This window comes from Ursus arctos, unplaced genomic scaffold (genome assembly GCF_023065955.2).
Source record: "Ursus arctos isolate Adak ecotype North America unplaced genomic scaffold, UrsArc2.0 scaffold_7, whole genome shotgun sequence".
In the NCBI taxonomy this organism is placed as follows: Eukaryota; Metazoa; Chordata; class Mammalia; order Carnivora; family Ursidae; genus Ursus; species Ursus arctos.
In genome coordinates this window covers 35916026-35937942 of record NW_026623089.1, presented here as the reverse complement: position 1 = coordinate 35937942, position 21917 = coordinate 35916026, and the positions used below count along the sequence as shown (strand labels likewise).

General features: G+C 40.4%; 1 protein-coding gene across 10 annotated transcripts in view; it reads right to left on the bottom strand.

The window, feature by feature from the left end:
• LOC113243133 (zinc finger protein 883-like) overlaps nt 1-21917 on the bottom strand; it is a 49775-nt gene that overhangs the window by 15216 nt on the left and 12642 nt on the right. For 3 of the 10 annotated variants that reach the window (XM_057308317.1, XM_057308315.1, XM_057308318.1), the window contains 7 exons: nt 21794-21898; nt 20973-21017; nt 7687-16145; nt 6612-6893; nt 5649-5707; nt 909-1076; nt 570-696 (listed from right to left, as the gene is read on the bottom strand). In XM_057308317.1, coding sequence (XP_057164300.1) covers nt 570-696; nt 909-1076; nt 5649-5707; nt 6612-6693 — 436 coding nt within the window. In that variant the 5' untranslated portion in view covers nt 6694-6893; nt 7687-16145; nt 20973-21017; nt 21794-21898. The remainder of the gene's footprint in view (nt 1-569; nt 697-908; nt 1077-5648; nt 5708-6611; nt 6894-7686; nt 16146-20972; nt 21018-21793; nt 21899-21917) is intronic. The other 7 variants (XM_057308319.1, XM_057308320.1, XM_048218915.2 and 4 more) reach the window with 5 other exon arrangements.

Below are 21917 nucleotides of genomic sequence, written 5' to 3'. Positions count from 1 at the left end.
AAATATTAATATGACATGGGAGTGAACTTCAAGGTATACGTAAAAGGGAGTAAACTTAAAAAGCCAACCAAAAAAAGAGAACATATATGCATGAGAGTGTATCTGTGGTGAATTTAGGTATGGAGGCTAAGCATCCTTAGTCACTTCCAAACAGAGCTTCTTAAAAGAGCTTCTTAAAAACATTACAAAGATGCATATACTTGAAACAACCACTTGGGATCTAATTTCCCCTGGATTACTCATCTGGGTGACACTGGCTTGCAAATTCTTTCTCTAACACCCATGGTGCTTCTTGCTCTAAATTCAAGATCTCCCCTGGTTTGGTAATGCAATATCGTGATAATGAAAAATGATACAGGACATAGGAAAAGCTGCCTGGCTTTAGAAACTGAGAAGAAAGGGGCTGCACAGTGAAGGGACCCACTGGAATCTTTCACTGGGGAACTGAGAAAACAAACAATATTCCTGGTGTCCAAACCTAAGTATCATTAAACTCTACAAAAGATCCATGTGCTTTGGTAACAACAAAAGGACATGCTGATGTTGTTTCTCAGAAAAGTTTTGCTTACCCAATGAGATGAAGATGCTATAGTTCTCCAACATCACATCCCTGTACAAGGTCCTCTGGTCAGGGTCCAGTTGACCCCACTCCTCCTGGGTAAAGTTCACAGTCACATCCTCAAATGAAATTGATCCCTGTAACACACATACCTGATCAATCAGAAGTGCTCAAAGCTATATGACAGAGGAAATATATTTAGGAACCAATCCTTCACCATGTTAACTATTAAGTTCATCAGAAAAAGTTTATATAGGAGACTTATCATAGTCCCTGTTTTGTTTTATATATGGTGGGAGAAAGAGAAATATAATAACAATAATAATAATAATAATAAATAAACACATACAGGGATGCCTGGGTGGCTAAGCGTCTGCCTTCGGCTCAGGTCATGATCCCAGGGTCCTGGGATTGGGTCCCGCGTTAGGCTCCCTGCTCGGTGGGAAGCCTGCTTCTCCCTCTGCCTGTTGCTCCCCCTGCTTGTGCGCTTTCTCTTTCTCTGACAAATAAATGAAATCTTTAAAAAAGAAAACACACATATACAAACATACACGAGCATAAGATATGTTATATACATGAAAGTGTCCTAGTTTCTGTGGATATTAAAATACATAAAACACTGTTTCTACTTTCAGGAAGCTTACAATCTAGTATGGATGCAAACTGGATTAAATAATAGCATAAGATCAAGACAGAACTGAATTTGGGGCTTTCAAGATATAAAATGCCCTAATCTGTGGTAATTCTGGCATTGTTCATTTAGACAAGAGCTCTCCAAAGTATTTGATGACTCACCCTTTTAAAAGAGGAAAACTTTTAAGCATCAAATTGGCACAAATCTGTGGCAATATATAGGTAAGTCTGAATGTTTGTCTCTACAGGTAGTCCATACTTTGCATGGTCCTGACATGCACGAATTTCAGTTACCACAATGCATTTAGTTAAGTAACAACAATCTCCTAACAACACAGTCAGATTTCAGTTACTATGGTAACTGTGAGTAATCACATAAAGTACAAACTTGCTGCTTGCTCTTCAATCCACAAATCACTACATAAATAACAAACATCATGAATGATTATCAATCACGTCATTTTTTTCTCAAAGTCCACGAGTGACTGGTCACTGCACATCCATTACTCAGTCCACACACAAACAACAAAACACATGTTCCCTCCTTGTCTCCTGGCAATACAGAATTTTGCAAAAATAGTTAAATAGTTTGCAAAAGGGAACTGGCCAACAAAGATGAAAGAAAGAGCAGCAAAGAAATGAGAAGTGATTACAGTAGAAGTGAAATTCAAATCAAATATAAATGGAGTTTTAGAAGAACTACCTGACTGTGGGAATGCTGATACTGCCTCCATTTGAGACACTCTAGATCTACAACCAAAGGATCTTAATGAAGAGGTACTTAGTACTAAATATTAGTTATAGTATTTTTTCATTTTTATACACATTTGTAATCAACAGATTTTTAATGTTTTGACAAATATTTTTAAAGGTCGCAGAACAACTACCACTTTCCCCATGATTAAGACTGCTTTGCATGGTTTCAGTGTACATGCCCATTTTTACAGCCCCCAAAGTGAGAACTGCCTATGGGTTGCACATATGTGTCTGCATACATTCAGTATATAGTACATATAGCCACCAAATTCACCTAAACTCAAAGAGGGTAGCGAGCTGACTGACTGGCTAAGGAGTTAACTGAAGGTGTGTCAGACCACTCTGGGCATTTGCCGCTCTGTATAAACACAGCTGATGGCTGAAGGATAAACCAGATTAAAAACAATGTTTTAGGTAAATGCTTCAGGGACTCTAGCAATGGCCAAATCAGCCAGAAAAATGGATATTGATTTTGTTTTAAGGCAGGTCTTTGAAGAGATAGATCACGATGGTCTAAATCCACAGTATGGGAAATCTCCACTTCAAAAATCAATATCGTCCCTTAAAGCTGCCTATATACTCCCTGCTGATAACCTGAAAGGAAATTCACTGGGTTTTATCTTTCCAACAATTTGCTTTACAAATCCCTGAAGTCAGTTCTTTCATTGAGGAGAGAAAACAGATAAAGGAACGGCATTTTACATTTCTGAATAAACTCACAATAGCTACCTACATGAATCACACCAAATCTTCACATATAAACGGACAATGAAGCTTCACTAGAAATTTAAGAACCGGTAACACAAAAAACATGCACCAGATGAAGTGAACAAGTGATTGTGAAGAAAACAAAACTATATAATTATTCTGATTCCAAGAATAGGAAACGACTGTTTTTAAAGACACTGGAGATTACGGTACTCAAAAGAACATTACTTCACCTCATACCCAATAGCAAACAAAACAAAAACAAAAACTGGAACCCTTGTACACGTTGGTGGGATTGTAAAATGGTACAGCTGCTACAGAAAATAGTATAGTGTATCCTCAAAGAATTAAAAATATAATTACCATATGTTATTTGTTTGCTAAGGTTTCCATAACAAACTACCACACACTGGATGGCTTAAACAAAAGAAATTTATTGTCTCACAGTACTGGAGGCTGGAAGTCCAAGATCAAGGTGTTAGCTCACTGACCTCCTCTTATCTCTAGATATTTTAATTCAACTACCTTGGAAATTACAGAGAATAACCAGATAACTTAGTCATGTCTAAATACTGCACCTGTTAATAAAGGATTTTTAAAAATTTATATTAAAAAAACTATTCCGATCACTTCTATAAGACATGAGATGTGGGAGGAGGGACAGCAAAACATGCAAAAGATCACATCAGGTCTAGAAAATAAAAATTCTTGATGTTGATGGAAAAAATACAAATATAAACCTATGTTAACTGTTTTCAGGAAAACCAATGGAAAAAAATAGAATACTGAATTTTCAAACCACTGGAAGGGAGAAATATAATCAACAAAGAAAGTAAAGAAGATGGGATAAATAAAAATACAAATAAAGGTGGAGGAACTAAAACTAAACATCATCAGTAACCGCAATAAATGTGAATGAGTTAAATATCCAATATAAAAGGAAATCTCATGTGATGCATAAAAATAATACCACCGGGGCGCCTGGGTGGCACAGCGGTTAGGCGTCTGCCTTTGGCTCAGGGCGTGATCCCGGCATTATGGGATCGAGCCCCACATCAGGCTCCTCCGCTATGAGCCTGCTTCTTCCTCTCCCACTCCCCCTGCTTGCATTCCCTCTCTCGCTGGCTGTCTCTATCTCTGTCAAATAAAAATAATAATAATAATAATACCACCAAGTACTGTTTACTAGTCACATGATCATAAAATAAGTATGTATATATTTATTTATATATGTATGTATTTATACACACACCACATATATATTCACAAATATATATATATTTATACACACAACACATAAACACAATATAACAGATCACTGTTGTATCTTCTTATAGGACTTGTCATGGTTAGTTTTACATGTCAACTTGGTAGACTACAGTATGCAGTTATTTCATAAAACAGTTATCTAAGTGTTGCTATGAAGGCATTTTATAGATGTGGCTAATATATACAACAGGTTGACTTTAAGTAGTCAAGTAGTTAAGTAGTACTAAGTGCCTCATGTGGGTGGGCCTCATCCAAACAGGTGAAGGCCTTTACGAGCACAAGTTTCCCCCAAAAGAAGGAATTCTGCCTTAAGACTGCAGCATTAAGTCCTGAGTTTCCAGTCTGCTGGTTTGACCTTCAAATTTTAGACTTGCCAGCCCCCACAATCACATAAGCCAATTTCATAAAACAAATGTATACATATGTGTATTTATGTGTGTCTGTATTATATGCTATCTGTACACACACACACACACACACACACACACACACTATTGGTTCTGTTTCTCTGGGGAACGCTGATACAGGGCTTATAAAATATTTACTTTTCTTCATCTTAGTTTTTTTCTCCACTCCATCTCCTGCCTCTCTCCCAAATGCCACCAGAAGCTGAAAGAGATGAGGGATGGAATCTCCTCTAGAAGCTTAAGCAGGAGCATATCCCTGATAACACCTTGATTTCAGACTTCTAGCCTCCAGAACTGTGAAGAATAAATTTCTGTTGTATTAAGCTACCAAATTTGTGGTAACTTGTTATAGCATTCACAGGAAACCAATATACCAACTCTGCAAAAACCGTATAGAAAATCAACAATTTGCTTTGCTCACTGGGAATATATCTGAGCAGCAATAGCTCTCACTTAAACAAGCACAACATTCAGGGTTTGAATTTCAAATTGAGTGGTTGTCCATCCTTTGAAATGGTTAAAAATCCACAGAATATGAAATGAGTCAAGAAAAATAATAAGAATTATAAGGTACCAAAGATAATCACAGGAGGATAAGCTTTGCTAAAAGGCAACAGGAAAAGGACAATACTTTGAAGCAGACAAAAGAAATCATCAACTCTTGGGGCACCTGGATGGCTCAGTTGGTTAAGTGTCTGACTCTTCGTTTTGGCTCAGGTCATGATCTCAGAGTCGTGAGACAGAGCTCTATGTGGGGCTTCAAGTTCAGTGGGAGTCTGCTTGAGATTCTCTCCTCTGCCCCTCCCCCCCCTCAAATAAATAAATACATCTTAAAAAAAATCATCAACTTGAATCACAACTAAGTTATGCTTTAGCCTTCTGCTCTCTGCACCCACTAAAGAACAATCAGAGGTGAAGGTGATGGGCAGCATTCATCTCAGACTTGTTAATTGAGGTTGTCAACCACCTTACTTTCAGGAATACAAGAATTTTTTCAGGCTTCAGGCCAGGAAATCTTTGTGTTCCATGAAGAATTACTTTTATTTTTATGGTCAAGGCAAAGCATTTTCCTTTTGGACAGAGTATCAAAGATAAATTTGCAGATAATTATTATTAGAAAAATTACTGTTACATAACATAATGTGTAATACATATATTAATGGAAAACAATTATAATCATCTCCACATAATTAACATGTTGACCTTTCCTTGCTTTCGATCTGTTAACTCTATGTACTCCTTGATAGCTTTTATCATTTTTATCTTTCATTGTTTTATGCAATGGAAAACAATGTGAGAAATGAAAAACAGCTCACCTGGGATTTGTTCTTTTTCTGTTCCTTTTGGGAAAGTACAGAGAAGGTTGAATGTACAGCTATGGGAGAAGAAAACAACAGGTCATGTGAGATTTGGCTGCTATAGACTTTTGAGATTCAGCTCCTAAAACCCCATGCCCAACAGATAGTTAAACGTTACCCTGGAGGAAAAAGCTCTTTGGCCCCTGAGTGAGCAAGAACCACGTGCAGGGAGAATTCACATGTGTGACTCTTGACAGGAACTGCAGAGCCTGGCTGAGCAATTTTTCACTGGGCTTATTTCCAAATGATTTATAAATTTTATTTTTCTTTTAGAACCAATCTAGGACTAATTTAACAAAGATACCAAAAGACAAATCGTTATTTTTCATTATCAATGTTGTAGGAAAAATACTGAAGATATTTGTTTACTTACATTCCTACTCAGTTGCTTACCATTAGAGTTAGAGAAATCACTCTGCAGAAAAGGATGAGGTTGCTTTATGGACAGACCTACTTTAAAAACTGTTTCTAACTAAGTTGTGATAGAACCTGGTGGATGACTTACCTCGTGGACAGTTTTCTGGACCTGGCCCTGCCACTAGCAAACTGGGTGACTCTGGGCAGGCTACTTATACACTCAGAGTAAAGGTTTCTCAGCTCTGAAATTAAGCAGACACAGATAATCCTATTCTATGCCTCTATAAAGTCAGGGTAGATGGAGCAGTAGCATACCTCTAGAGGGACACAGTAGAGCAGCTCAAAATCTAGAAAAAGTGGGTGGAGGTTGAAGGCAGGGCATGTTTATTAAAGGCTGGAGATAGAATTCCTTCAGTTGTACCTAATGATCTCTCCCTGCAGACCATGCAGACATGAACCCTCTAATGAATTTATTTTCCACACAACCTGCCCCTTGTGCTTGCTTCAGCAGCACATATACCACACAACCTGCCCCTCACCCACCACTCTCAGTGTTCCACTCACCTATCTTTTCTGAAGCTTGGTCCAGACCTTTCACCATCATGGTGAGGCCCTCTGGATGTGGTAATAGTGAGGCAATGCTCATTCTGAGCAGAATACAGAACCGCTACTGCAAGACTATGCAAACCTAGGACCTGCTCCTTTCTAGCAGTTTCCTGCCTCTGCTCTATAGCTGTGGTTGAGAAGTCTGAGGTCAGAGGTGTGGCTTTCAAGGTGGGATTCCTGTTCCTGGGGCTTTCTCCTTCTTACTTCGCAAAAGCTGCTTTCTTCCAAGGGAGCTGGAATCTAGTTAAAAGACAAAATCATTTAGTTAGAAGTGTGATTCAGGGATCCAAATCTCACAGAACTTATCTGCCTAAACTCTAAGGCTACTGAGGATGCTAAAAGTTGGGCAGTGCAATAAATTATGCAGTCTGATCCAATGGTTCTGACATACCAAGAAATACCAAAATACAGGACCACAAGGTGAGATTCAGCTCACACACTTTGGGGTTTTTCCTTAGGCCCTAAAGAAGGTGCTGTGAGAAATACGATGGTGGTTTTGGACAGGGTTGTCTACCAGGACTGTGAGACCTTGACTATTTCACTTGAGCCCTCTGAGCCTCAATTTCCTTGTCTGACAAGACAGAAAAGTTACGTAAAGGCCGTTATTAGGATTAAATAAAATTTAGTCAATGAAAAGGAAAAATATCTTCCAAAAACCTTAACAGCTAATACTAAGCTCTGCTCCGAATGTTAAAACTGTATACATATTTTTAAAACGTGTGTAAAAAATTTAATCCTCAGAACAACCCCATGTGGCACATAACATTCTTGTTTTACAGATGAAGAAATCTAGTCTCATGTAGCTCCGTCATCTTGCCAGCAGTAATCAACGTACACCCGGCTCCACTGGATCCGAAGCTCAGGCCCCCTTCCCGCAGCCGCGCCGACACTGCGGCCACACGTGGACATCCGCGCCCTAGGGACAGAGGCGCCCGGCCAGGCCGTCCCTCCCCGAGGCCGCCCCCACCCGCCTTCGGCTGGCCCCTCCCCACCGCTGCCCCCGCCGGCCCTCGCCCACCCGGCCTGGGCTCACCCGCCGCTTCCACTGGCGCGGCGCCAGCCCCCGCCCCGAGCGCTCCAGGATTTTCTCCGCGTTAGAAGGGAAACCCGCGGAAAACACCTGGAGACCGAAGTTAAACACGCGTACAACGAGCCTCAGAGAACATGGAAGACCCTTTCTCCGAACCTGCTCCGTGCGAGGCGAGGAAACGTAGGACTACGTTTCCCATAAGCCCTGGCACCACGCCCCGTCTGAAGAGTGCCCCCTGGAGGGCAGAGGTCCCTCTCAGGGCTTCTCCCAGAGGCATGCTGCGCTGGTTCTTTCTGGACCGCAGGGCATCGCAAAACGATGCAGTGTGCTGCGAGGTTGTTGAAGGAATTCGTTTAGAAGAGTAAGCTGTAAAGGACACGTCCGGGGCCACTAGGGAACCGTGAATTATATAGTTACAATATAAAACGGTTCATTTTGACCACTGTACTCAGTAGAACAGCCTCTCCTTGCCTCCAAATTCATGTCCATCAAGAGCCTCAGATTTTGACTTATTTTTGAACACGGTCTTCGCAGATGTCACTCGTTAAGTTAAAATGAGGTCATACTGGATGAGGGTGGGCCCTGATGATAGGTTTCCTTATGAGCAAACAGGGGAGACAGAGGCATGGGAGAATGCCTTGTGAATATGGAGACAGATTGGAGGGATATGGCTACAAGCCAATGGGTGTCAAAGATTGCCAAAAACCATCAGGAGTTAGGAGAGAAGCATGGAACAGATTCCCTCTTAGAACCTCAAATAGGAAACAACCCTGCTGACACCTTGATTCTGAAGCGGGCATCCCTCGTGTTAGTTCAGACGAAATAATGAACACTAGGAGTCATATTGTTTCCAGGCACCCCGGGACCAACACATAGACCCAGGCCCAAGAGACAGGAATGCTTGTATCGTTCAGAGGAACATGAAGGAAAGCAACTCCCTAGCTTATGCACGCACAAGCAGATACAAGCAGCTGATCAGCACTCTTCTAAACACATAATCACCAGATGTACCTAATGAAATCTCTAACATATGTAAAGACATTTTTCAGATTCCAAGTCTCTTGAGATAGAACAGACCTCTGTGGGACCAGATGAAGTGGCACCAGAAGTAACTACGATCTGTTAACATTACTTCCTAGGCCTCCAGTCAATAGCATCCATCTTCTCAGGAAACCCCGGCCCCAAATTTTGCCTTAAGAAGCCGTCACCTGTAAGCCATTAGGGAGTTTGAGACTTTGAGCATTAGCTCCCCATTCTCTTGGGATGCACCACACCAATAAAGAGCTTATCTTTCTTCACGGCAGAAGCTCAGTGCCGATCTCTACTGGCTTGCTGTGTATGGGGCGGAGGAGCACTGGTTTGGTTCCGGTATAATTTCAGACCTCTAGCCTCCGGAACTGTGAGAGAATACCTACCTGTTGTTTTAAACCACCCAAGTTGCGGTGCTTTCTTAAGGCAACCCTAGGAAACTAGTACACCCTTCAGCTGTGGAATTGGCACTCTAGGCACATTTGTCAGGCTTCCCTGGCCTCATAGGCTGAATCACCAAGCTTTGATTTTGGTCTCAATACTGGAATATAGACGCACATCCTGTGTGATGGTATATCCAGAGGTCTATTGTCTTATCTGGATGGCTCAGGTCTGATCAGCCTAAACTAACATTTGTTGGTTTCAGTGATATTCACTGTCAAAGGGTCCTTTTCCACTGGAGTCCACATGGGTGACAACAGGAGTAAGGGATCCTACACAATCTGTTATGACAATGTGTGACCCCACAGGGGCTTAGGACTTAATCCTGCCGATAGGCACTGAAGCATCCTGCCATCCTGTTGGCTATTGCTTTTAAGTCAGTGAAAACGTAGCAAGATGTATTTTGGGGGAGTGTTTTACTGGACAAGCACCACTGCCTACAACTCGGACCATTGGTGGAATTTTCTTTTGCATATAAGGTTTGTAACAGTTTTCTCTGTGGACACACAGCCATGGTGGCTCAGTGCACTATCAGCCCTTAACTTACCTAATCTGTTCATCATCAAAGTCCAGGCCTCCTCAAGGACTTCAGTGTTCCAACACCCCCAAGAAGCAGAAGGTGCTGGCACAGACTCCAACCTCTGAGAAAGCCACATCTGCAGAGGGAAATGTCCACCTTCATGTAGGTGGGAAGTCTGACTGATGCCTGACTGGTGCTCTAGTGTGCACAGTGGTCAGTCACTGACATTTGCAGCTCAAGGGGCTTATTAGGACTGACTGACCCAAGTGGGAGAGCACACTGTAGAGCCTGGTAAATAGTTAAGTACCCCTATCTCTACCAGCTCTTTAACAGGATGTTAATCCATCCTCTGTCTTGTACTACTTTACTGATATTACATGGCTGGGCTGGGAGAGCCTGGCTGGGCACTTGTCCCAGTACTTCTGTCCAAACACTCCTTAAAACTAAGAGAAGCATCATGCATACTTAAAATATCAATGTTGACAATATATTTAGCAGTATCAGTTATAGCCACTTGGGTGTGTGGAATGTCCACTTCATAAAACATGAGATGATTTAGTTTCAAAGGCTGGAACAGCCAAACACGAAAATGTCAATAGCAGTGAAACATCACTGACAAACCATCAAAGGTTCAATGTAGTCAATCTATGAGGATCTTGTGGGGCCCACTCTCCCCCACTCTCCACCAAAAGAAGAGCTGATGGTGGGTGATTCCAACCTGGTACTTCTCTTACCACCTGGCTATACTTGCTGAATCTGGGAAGCTCTGACACTGATGGTAACCTTCACAGACATGAGATAACAATACATAAGGTGGGTCCTAGTGTGACCCACATAACAGGGAACGGATATGTTCTAGGATGACACAAAATGTATAAGGAAGAAACCACTGAATGGTTACATGGTATACTATATCTGGTTGAACAGTGTGGGTTGAAAATTATTAAGGATGGGGCAAAAAGGGGAAGTAGTTGCTTCAGGGATTGGTTATGCTGATCACATGGTGAAACAGGTAGAACCCCAGCTGTTGGGGAAGAAACAGAACCTAGGAGGCCAGGATTGGTGGGACTATTAAATTCTCTTGGCTCGCATCTGCTGAACACCTGGGCTGGACTGTCATCTCACACTATCACCACTGCCCTCAACTTAACTACTGGATTCTATTCTACTGGGTGTCCCCCAACTGAGGCCTGAGAATTTTAGAAGTGGATGGTCCCCACCCGAGATGACAAAACAAGCTTAATTTTCTATACAAGCATGAGTCCCCTCAGCCTTATATTATTGCTGATACCCTGTACTCCCCATATTGCTTAAGGGAAAAAAGCACTCCCTGGATACTTGTCCTAGACGATAGATACGGCTCTGAAATTTATTGCTGGATTGGTCATCTTTAGCCTGACTGTGCTGGTAACTTTATAACTATTCCTTTGTACACATCAGAAAGTAGCATCCCTCCTACCAATCCTTTTTTGGTACTTAAGATTCCTTACATTATAATCCCAAATTTTAGACACGTAAGATTTAGACCCTGACCAATGACCCTCAAGAGGTCACTACTACCAAGAATAAACTTTCTAGAGTGAGTGGTGATGAACAAGCATGTCACCCTGGATTTCCTGCTGGCCAAAGTATGTGTGACCACTTCAGCTAGCTTCCTAAACACGGAAAATAAACAACTCAATCTCCCCCTAAGAGGAAGCAGCTCCTTACAGTTAATCTCAATGGTATCTGCAACATATTTACCTGGCTTGGATCTGGACGGAGAACATGGCTAATCTTCTCTCCTAAGTGGAACTGAGCATCCTGCTGATGCTCAGTTGGGATCATGTTTATCTAAGGTTGTCTAAGACAAATAGAAAGGATGGGTATAATTAATTACGGTATACGATGGGATATCCTATGCTTCAAAAAAATCTTAGCTGTGGACAGGAAAGGTTGGGGGAAAGTTGTAAAGAAATGGCTCTGCCACGACACACTAACGAACTGGTGCATCTCTTGAGTCTTGGTGAAACATCCTACAGCTCCTTTTAAAGCAAGGGGAGGTAAGCCTGGCAAGGAGCTGCCGTGAGACGGTTTTTCATACCTGTCTTATAGGAGACTGCTACAAGGCAATTTCTCATCCATCCGCCTAGTGTCGGATGAGTGCAAGATTTTCCACCTTTCCCTCTTCCCCTTTTCAGAGACAGCTACAGAGGGTTTATTGAAAAGGGGAGGAACATGATCTTTCACTTCTGGGCTGGAGATCTGGGCACGCCATTTTTGCTCTGATCCTCTGAAGAGGCAGGGTAAGCCTCCAGAGAACAAACGCCACACAGAGGCCTGGCTTTCACTGAGCCCAGCCCCCTGACAAGGGGTGGGGCAACACCACCCAGGCAAAGACACCTGAGAAGCAGCACAGCAGGCCCCTCTCCCAGAAGACAGACTGGAAGAACAGGTGGATTACAACTTTATAGATCCCACAGGACTTTACAACTCCAGCGCCTGGGGAAAACAGTATACTGAGCTCCAGGTGTTTTCTCACAACTCGTTTATCTTTCAGTCTATAATTTTCCATTTCTTTTTTTTTTTAACCTTTTCCCCATTTCAGCTAGATTCTTATTTTACCAACTTATGTTAAGTCGGTTTTTAACCTTTATTTCTACACTTTATAGATATATGCTTCATTTTAGTCCTTTTTCACTCTATTCAATTTTACTTTTATATATATATAAAGTTTTGCTTTCTTTGCAATTTTGTGATGTTGTGTCTTCTAACACACAGATCAAAATTCATTCGGGAACAAGTGGACCACCCTGCTTTGTCCACCCTGCAAGATTATAGTCTCTCTTTCACCCCTTGTTTTTTATTGTTTTGTTTTGGTTTAGTTTGGTTTGCTTTTCTGTGGTGGCTTCCGACCACTTCAGATTTTTCTAGGGTGTATTTTGCTTCAGTCGTGGTTGATATTTTGGACTCTGCTTATTTGTTTACCCATCCTTCTCTGGGCAAAATGAATAGGAGGAATTCATAACAAGAGAAAGAAACAGAGGCAAGGTTCTCTGCCACAGAGGTAATAGATATGGATATAAGTAAGCTGTCAGAGACCGAATTCAGGATAGCAATTATAAAGTCAATAGCTAGGCTTGAAAAAAGCATAAATGACAATACAGAATCTCTCAGGGCGGAAATGAGATCTAATCAGGCCAACTTAAAAATGCTATGAATGAGATGCAGTCTAAACTGGATACTCTAACAGCCAGGGTAAATGAGGCAGAAGAGAGAATTAGTGATCTAGAAGATAAGCTGATGGAAAGGAAGGAAGTTGAGAAAAACAGAGACAGGCTGCTAGTAGCACAGGAAAAGAGAAATTGGAGACATTAATGATGCCAAGAAACGTTCCAATGTCAGAATTATTGGGATCCCTGAGGGGGTGGAGAGAGGGAGGGCTAGAAGCTATATTTGAGCAAATCATAGCTGAGAACTTCCCTAATATGGGGAAGGAAACAAGCATTCAAGTCCAAGAGGTAGAGAGGACCCCTCCCAAAATCAATAAAAAAAGACCAACACCCTGACATATAATAGTGAAGCTTGCAAATTTTACAGCCAAAGAAACTACCCTGAGAATAGCCAGGGAGAGGAGGTTCTTTACATATGGAGGGAAGAATATCAGAAAAACATCAGATCTGTCCACAGAAACCTGGCAAGCCATAAAGGGTACTAAATGAAAAGAACATGCAGCCAAGAATACTTTATCCAGCAAGGCTGTCATTCAGAATGGATGGAGAGAAAAAGAGCTTTCAGGACAGGCAGAAACTGAAAGAATATGTGACCAACAAGCCAGCCCTGCAAAAATTATTAAGGGGGATTCTGTAAGTAGCAGACAGACCCCACGAGTCACATAGACCAGCAAGAAACAGTGGCAATCTACAAAAACAGGGACTTTACAGGCAATACAATGGCACTAAATTCATATTTTTCAATAGTTACTCTGAATGTAAATGGGCTGAATGCTCCCATGAAAAGATAGGGTTTCAGATTGGATAAAAAAGCAGGACTCATCCATATGCTGTGGACAAGAGACTCATTTTGAATCTAAAGACACCTCTAGATTGAAAGTGAGGGGCTGGAGAACCATTTACCATTCTAATGGACCTCAAAAGAAAGCTGGGGTAGGAATCCTCATATCAGACAAATTAGATTTTAAACCAAAAACCATAGTAAGAGATGTAGAGGAACACTACATCATACTTAAAGGGTCTATCCAACAACAAGATCTAACAATTGTAAATATCTATACCCCCAACATGGGAGCAGCCAATTATATAAACCAAATAGCCAAAATAAAGAAACATATTGATAACAATACATTAATAGTAGGAGATCTCAACACTCCACTCACAGCAATGGACAGATCATCTAAGCCGAAAATCCACAAAGAAACAAGAGCTTTGAATCACACAATGGACCAGGTAGACTTTGTAGACATATACAGAACATTCCATCTAAAACAACAGAATAATCATTCCTCTTGAGTTCACATGGAACTTTCTACAGAATAGATCACATACTGGGTCACAAGCCAGGTCTCAACTGATACCAAAAGACTGAGATTATTCCCTGCATATTTTCAGACCACCATGCTTTGAAACTGGAACTCAACCACAAGAAGAAATTTGGAAGGAACTCAAACACTTGGAAGTTAAAGAGCATCCTGCTAAAGAATGATTGGACCAACCAGGAAATTAAAGAACTTAAACAATTCATTGAAACTAATGAGAGTGAAAACACATCGGTCCAAAACCTATGGGATACTGCAAAGGCAGTCCTAAGAGTGAAATACATAGTTATCCAAGCTCTCTCAAAAAATCAGAAAATTCCCAAATGCACAAGCTAACCATACACCTAAAGGAGCTAGAGAAAGAACAGCACATAAAACAAACCAAGCAAGAGAAGAGAAATAATAAAGATTAGAGCAGAAATCAATGAAATGAAAACAAAAAAAAACCCAGTAGAACAGATCAACAAAACTGGAAGCTGGTTCTTTGAAAGAATTAATAAGATCGATAAACCTCTGACCAGACTTATCCAAAAGAAAAGGGAAAGGACCCAAATCAATAAAATCATAAATGAAAAGGGAGAGATCACAACTAACACCAAGGAAATAGAAACAATGATTAGAAATTATTACCAGCAACTCTATGCCAACAAATTAAGCAATCTGGAAGAAATGGATGCATTCCTGGAAACTTATAAACTACCAAGACTGAAACAGGAAGAAACAGACAATCTGAACAGACCAATAACCAGTAAGTAAATTCAAGCTGTAATCAAAAACCTCCCAAAAAACAAGAGTCCAGGGCCAGATGGCTTCCCAGGGGAATTCTACCAAACATTTAAAGAAGAAATAATACCGATTCTACTGAAGCTGTTTAAAAAAACAGAAATGGAAGGAAAACTTCCAAACTTGCTCTACAAGGCCAGCATTATCCTGATCCCAAAACCAGAGAAAGACCCCATTAAAAAGAGAATTACAGCCCAATATCCCTGATGAACATGGATGCAAAAGTACTCAACAAGATCCTAGCCAACAGGATGCAACTGTATATTAAAAGGATTCTTCACCACGAACAGGTGGGATTTATTCCTGAGATGCAAGGATAGGTCAACATTTGGAAATCAATCAACATGCTAGAGCACATTAATAAAGGAAAAGACAAGAACTATATGATCCTCTCAACTGATGCAGAAAAAGCAGCATTCGACAAAATACAGCATCTTTTTTTTTCTAATTTTTATTTATGAGAGAGAGCAACAGCAGGGGGCGGGGAGAGGGAGAAGTGGGCTCCCTGCAGAGCAGGGATCCTGATGTGGGGCTTGATCTCAGGACCCCGGGACCACAACTCGAGCTGAAGGCAGCTGCCCAACCGTCTGAGCCACCCAGGCACCCGTATAGCATCCTTTCTTGATTAAAACCCTTCAAGTATAGGGATAGAGGGAACATACCTCAATACCATAAAAGCTATCTATGAAAAGCCCATAGTGAATATGGGCTGAGAGCTTTTCCCTTAAGGTCAGGAACACGACAGGGATGCCCACTCTCACCACTACTGTTCAACATCATACTAGAAGTGCTCAGCAATCAGACAACAAAAAGAAATAAAAGGCATTCAAATTGGCAAAGAAGTCGTCAAACTCTCTGTCTTCGTAGATGACATGATACTTTATGTGGAAAACCCAAAAGACTCCATCCCCAAATTACTAGAACTCATACAGCAATTCAGCAATGTGGCAGGATACAAAATCAATGCACAGAAGGGCGCCTGGGTGGCTCAGTCGGTTAAGCATCTGCCTTCAGCTCAGGTCATGATCTCAGGGTCCTGGGATCAAGCCCCATGGTGGGCTGCCTGCTTGGTGGGGAGTCTGCTTCTCCCTCTCCCTCTGCCCCTCCGCACCGCTTGTGTTCTCTCTCTCGAGCTCTTAAATGGGCAAATAAAATCTTAAAACAAAACAAACAAAACAAACAAACAAAATTACCAAGAAGGTGAAAAGACAATCCACAGAATGGGAAAAAATATTTATAAACTAAATATTTGACAATAGTCTGTATCCAGTCTATATAAAGAACTCTTGTAACTCAACGATAAAAAAATAAACCAATTAAAGGGCGCCTGGGTGGCACAGCGGTTAAGCGTCTGCCTTCGGCTCAGGGCGTGATCCCGGCATTATGGGATCGAGCCCCACATCAGGCTCCTCCGCTATGAGCCTGCTTCTTCCTCTCCCACTCCCCCTGCTTGTGTTCCCTCTCTCGCTGGCTGTCTCTGTCGAATAAATAAATAAAATCTTAAAAAAAAAATCAATTAAAAAACGGGCAAAAAATCTGAATAAACATATCTCACAAGAAGATATACTAATGGCCAACAGGTGCATGTAAAGATGTTCAACCACTTTAATCATTCAGGAAAATCAAATCAAAACCACAATGATATTCCACTCCATACCCACTAGAATGGCTGTACTAGAGAAGACAAACAATAACAAGTGAGTCGAGGATGTAGAGAAATTGGACTGCTTATATACTGCTGGTTGGAATGCAGAATTATGCAGCCCCTCTAGAGAACAGTTTGGTAATTTCTCAAAAAGTTAAATATAAAGTTACCATATGACCCAGCAACTCCACTCCCACGCCTAAGTACATACCCAGAGCACTAAAATTATATGCTTATGCAAAAGCTTGTCTATAAATGTTCAAAGCAGCTTTATTCATAATAGACAAAAGGCGGGAAAAACACAGATGTCCGTCCATAATAATGGATAAGTCAAATGTGATAGATCTGTATAACATAATAGAGCCATTTAAAAAGAAGTACTAATACATGCTAGAGTAAGGATGAACATTGAAAACATTATGCTAAGTCAAAGACACCAGACACAAAAGACCTCAGATTTTATGATTCCACTTATATGAAATATCCATGATGGGCAAATCTATACAGACAAAAAGCCAATCAGTGGTTGCCCGGAGTTAAGGCAAAATAGGGGACTAACTACTAATGGGTGTGGTGTCTTGTCTGGGGATGATGAAAATGTGTTGAAAATAGATACTGGTGATGGTTGCACCACCACGTGAAAATACTAAAAACCACTGAATTGAACCTTTCCTTCCTTCCTTTCTTCCTTCCTTCCTCCTTCCCTCTTTCTCTCCATCCTTCCTTTCTTTTTTTTTCCCTCCCTCCCTCTCTCTTTCCCTCCCTTCCTTCAGGTTTTATTTTTAAGTAATCTCTACACCCAATGTGGGGTTCAATCTCACAACCCTGAAATCAAGAGCTGCATGCTCTACGCTCTACAGACTGAGCCAGCCAGGCATCCCTGAATTGAACACTTGAAAAAGGTGAATTTTATGATATGTGAATTCTATCTCTATAAAAAAAGTTTTAAAATAAACTACATAAATTTTACTATGTACTAATTTCAAAATATCTCTAGTATATATTCTTTTTTTTTTTAAGATTTTATTTATTTATTTGACAGAGAGAGAGACAGCCAGCGAGACAGGGAACACAAGCAGGGGGAGTGGGAGAGGAAGAAGCAGGCTCCCAGCAGAGGAGCCTGATGTGGGGTTCGATCCCAGACCTCCGGGATCACGCCCTGAGCCAAAGGCAGACGCTTAACGACTGAGCCACCCAGGCGCCCCTCTAGTATATGTTCTTTTTTTTTTTTTTTTTAAAGATTTTATTTATTTATTCGACAGAGATAGAGACAGCCAGCGAGAGAGGGAACACAAGCAGGGGGAGTGGGAGAGGAAGAAGCAGGCTCATAGCAGAGGAGCCTGATGTGGGGCTCGATCCCATAATGCCAGGATCACGCCCTGAGCCGAAGGCAGACGCTTAACCGCTGTACCACCCAGGCGCCCCTCTAGTATATATTCTTAAATGCAAAAATTAAGGTGAAGAACAGGTTATTATATGGTATGCTTATATCCTTTGGGAAAGAAGCATTAAAAATAAGTACATACATATATACACACATACATATATATATACATAAATATACATGTATATACATTCACACATATATATACAAATACATGCAAGAAAAAGGTAGAAATGCATATTTATGTGTATTTAGTTTATATACATACCTGTATCTATCTACCCAGATAGATAGCTATAAAATATTTACTTGTCTCTGCATTTAAAAAAAATGGAGAAAATACACACACACAAAATGTGTTCCCTATAATTACAAGAGGAGGTTGCAGTGAAAGATAGAGATGGGAGTGAGAATTCACTTCTACTTATGTTTGCATTGTACTGATTTTTCCAATTTAAATATATTACCCAATACACACACACACACACAGATAAAAAAAATTAATAAAACCATGATAGCTTGGTATACATTAATTGTTGGCATTACTATGGCAACTCTATATGTCCTCTCCTGGCAAAGCATTTTGAGAATGCTATCACCATCTGAAAATATCAATCCTATATCCACATGCTATAATTTTAGGCTTTCAGATATATGATGACTAGCCAGACCACAGTTTTTCCATTTTTAATCAGCAGCTTCTACATTAAAGTATAATTTAATAACTAATAAAAATTGGAATAAAAAATTAGCATTCACTAAAGAATTTTCAGTCAAGTCTTTTAAATGTACTTATGCAAAGAAATTGGAAAGCTTAAAAAAAATGTACAATTTTTAGGGGCGCCTGGGTGGCACAGCGGTTAAGCGTCTGCCTTCGGCTCAGGGCGTGATCCTGGCGTTACGGGATCGAGCCCCACGTCAGGCTCTTCCACTATGAGCCTGCTTCTTCCTCTCCCACTCCCCCTGCTTGTGTTCCCTCTCTCGCTGGCTGTCTCTATCTCTGTCAAATAAATAAATAAAATCTTTAAAAAAAAAAAAAAAAATGTACAATTTTTAAATAAATGTGTCCAAAATTGAACCAAGAAGTTCAGAAAACCTGAAAAAAAACTATATACTATCTAAGAAATCAAATTAGTAATCAAATCTATCCAAAACATTACCAAGGGATATAGAAAAACCACTAGGTGTAACGGACACTTACAACTTAAGGTGTAGGAAGAAATTTACTTAATGGGGTAACTGGTGTGTATGAAAACCCACAGGGACTACCCCGGTGTTTGCTAACACTTCCCTGAGTAATCTCTGAAAATCAGGCACAACGTAAGGATGCCAGATTTCATGCGGTAATACTGGAAAAAAGGTGAGAAAGGACAAGATGAACCTCAAGAAGAATGAATTAAAGTCTAATGGAATGAATTAGAATGCCCAGAAACAGATGTATGCAGACATGGTAATATACTACATAGCTGTGGCATTACAATTCATTAAGAAAAACATTAGTAAAGAATTGGTGCTTTATGTGTTAAAAGGTAAAACTAGATTCCCTCCTCATCTTATCTACAGTAACAATTTCCATATCAATTCAAGGCTTAAATATTTTTAATAGTATTAATATTAATTAAACAAAAATTTTAAATATTAAATTATCTTAAGTTAGGGAAGAATTTTAAAATTGAAAAAGAAAAAATAAAATGGAAAAGATCAAAAGATTGGTCTATGTAAAAATATAAAACTCTAATAAGGCCAAAGGCTCTGTAGAGGTAAAGGTCAAGGGACAGACTTGGAGAAAATGTTCAGAACAAATATAACAAAGAATTAGTGTCCAAAATATATCAAGTATTCTTAAAAATTAATAGAAAGATTTAAAATGAAAAGCCAATAAATATATTATATACAAGCTCATTAGTAATCTCAGAAATGCAAATTTAAATGATGAGTTTTTCTCAGAAGTTAGATTGGCAATAAGTCTAAAATCTGACAATACCAAGTGCTGGCAAGTAAGCAGGGTTAAGGAACAGTCACACGTATAGTGTCACAGTTTAGGTGAGGAAAATAATTATGCAGAGCTACTTAAAGGACATGTGGGCCATTCAGCCTTCTTCCAGATATTCTATACCACTGACCCAAGCAAGACCACTAGAAAACTGTGTACTTGAACTCTGTTATGAACCGAACCCTTGTGTCCCCCCACCAAAATTCATATGTTGAAGCCGTAACCCCAGTGTGATGGTATTTGGCGATGGGGACTTTGGGAGGTAATTGGGTCATTAGTGTAGAGCCCTGAGGAGATTAGCGAGAGTTGCCGCCTACTCTCTCCCCACCAAGCGAATGACAAGAGAGCCATGTGCAAACTGGATGAGGGTCCTCACTAAGAACCAAATTTGTTGACATCTTGTTCTTGGAGTTCCCAGACTCCAGAACTCTAAGAAATTCATTGTTTGTTGTTTAAGCCGTCAGTCTCTGATAATTTGTTACAGCAGTGCCAGTGTTTTAGCGCCGTCAAAGACTTTTCTCTGGTTCTCCTTTGCTGTCACAAAGTTAGAGGCAAACCTGCAGTTCAACTTTGATAACTCTGGGACTTTATAGGACCAGCATTTATCTATATGCTGACTTTTTGCTCAGCTCTTGACCTGATAGTCTATAGCGTCTCTAATGTTTATTTTCATCTATTTCTTTTTTTTTTAATATTTTTATTTATTTATTTGACAGAGAGAGCACAAGCAGGGGGAGGGGCAGTGGGAGAGGGAGAAGCAGGCTCCCTGCCAAGCAAGGAGCCCAATGTGGGACCCGATCCCAGGACCCCGAGATCATGACCCGAGCCGAAGGCAGACGCCCAACTGACTGAGCCACCCAGGCGCCCCTATTTTCATCTATTTCTATTTTTCTATTTTAATTTCTGTTCCCTTACAAACTTCACAAAATCCACTGTAAAACAAGGCAGGAATAAACTCACCTGTGATGTGTTCATTTCCTGTTGCTCTTGGAAAACTGAAGACAACTGTAAAGGTACAGGTGGGAAAGAAGGAAAGAAAATGAGGTCCTATGCAACCAGGTGAACTGTGCAGCTCTCAGAGTTATCTGCCTAATAAGCTTCCCACAGCAGCTACATACAAAGCCCCTGTGGGCCAGGCCCTTCAGCCCTAAGGGCAGGCACCCAGTGTCTATGCTGATGCTGGTCACAGAGAGGTAAGAACGCGATTTTTCATTGAATGAATGTAAATATTTCCGACTAATTTCCTACTAAGAAGAATTTATCTTCCCCTCAAGTGACTAAAAAAAAAAAAAAGTAAAAATCACTGAGAACTATTAAACAAAGAACAATACAGGGAAGACATTGCATTTATTTCTCTGCATGCCTAGTAACAATGTTTGGCCCTTGAGTTAAAAAATCCTCATCAGCAACCCCTGAGAAGGGATGGGATACTTTGTTTATTCTAACTTGGTTACGGTTTCTCAAAAAGATCTTTTAATAAAAAACTTGCGGTGACGTCATTGTTAAGGGGGGACAGCAAGGAGTTCTCTGGGCATGCCACTAATAAAGTATGTGACTCTAAACAAGTCACTTATTTTGGTCCACTTTCTTTTTTACCTCTTAAATAAAGGCAAAATTTTAAAAACTTCAAAGTCTTTATACATTAGCTATTTGATTTTTTTACTGTCAGAATAGAGGGAGCAGCGAAGCACTGCTCTAGGTTGTAGAGTGATCTTGGGTAAATCACTTCAACTTAGAGCCACAGTTTTCCTATTCTCTCAACATGGAAACAGCTAACTTACCTCAAATATGGAAGTGAGATCTCTTGACGACAAAAATCCAAATATATATAGCATATACGTTAACAGCGCAGAACCACCGCAGATCGGTATTAAAATATTCTCATTCTGCACAAACCAAAACTGA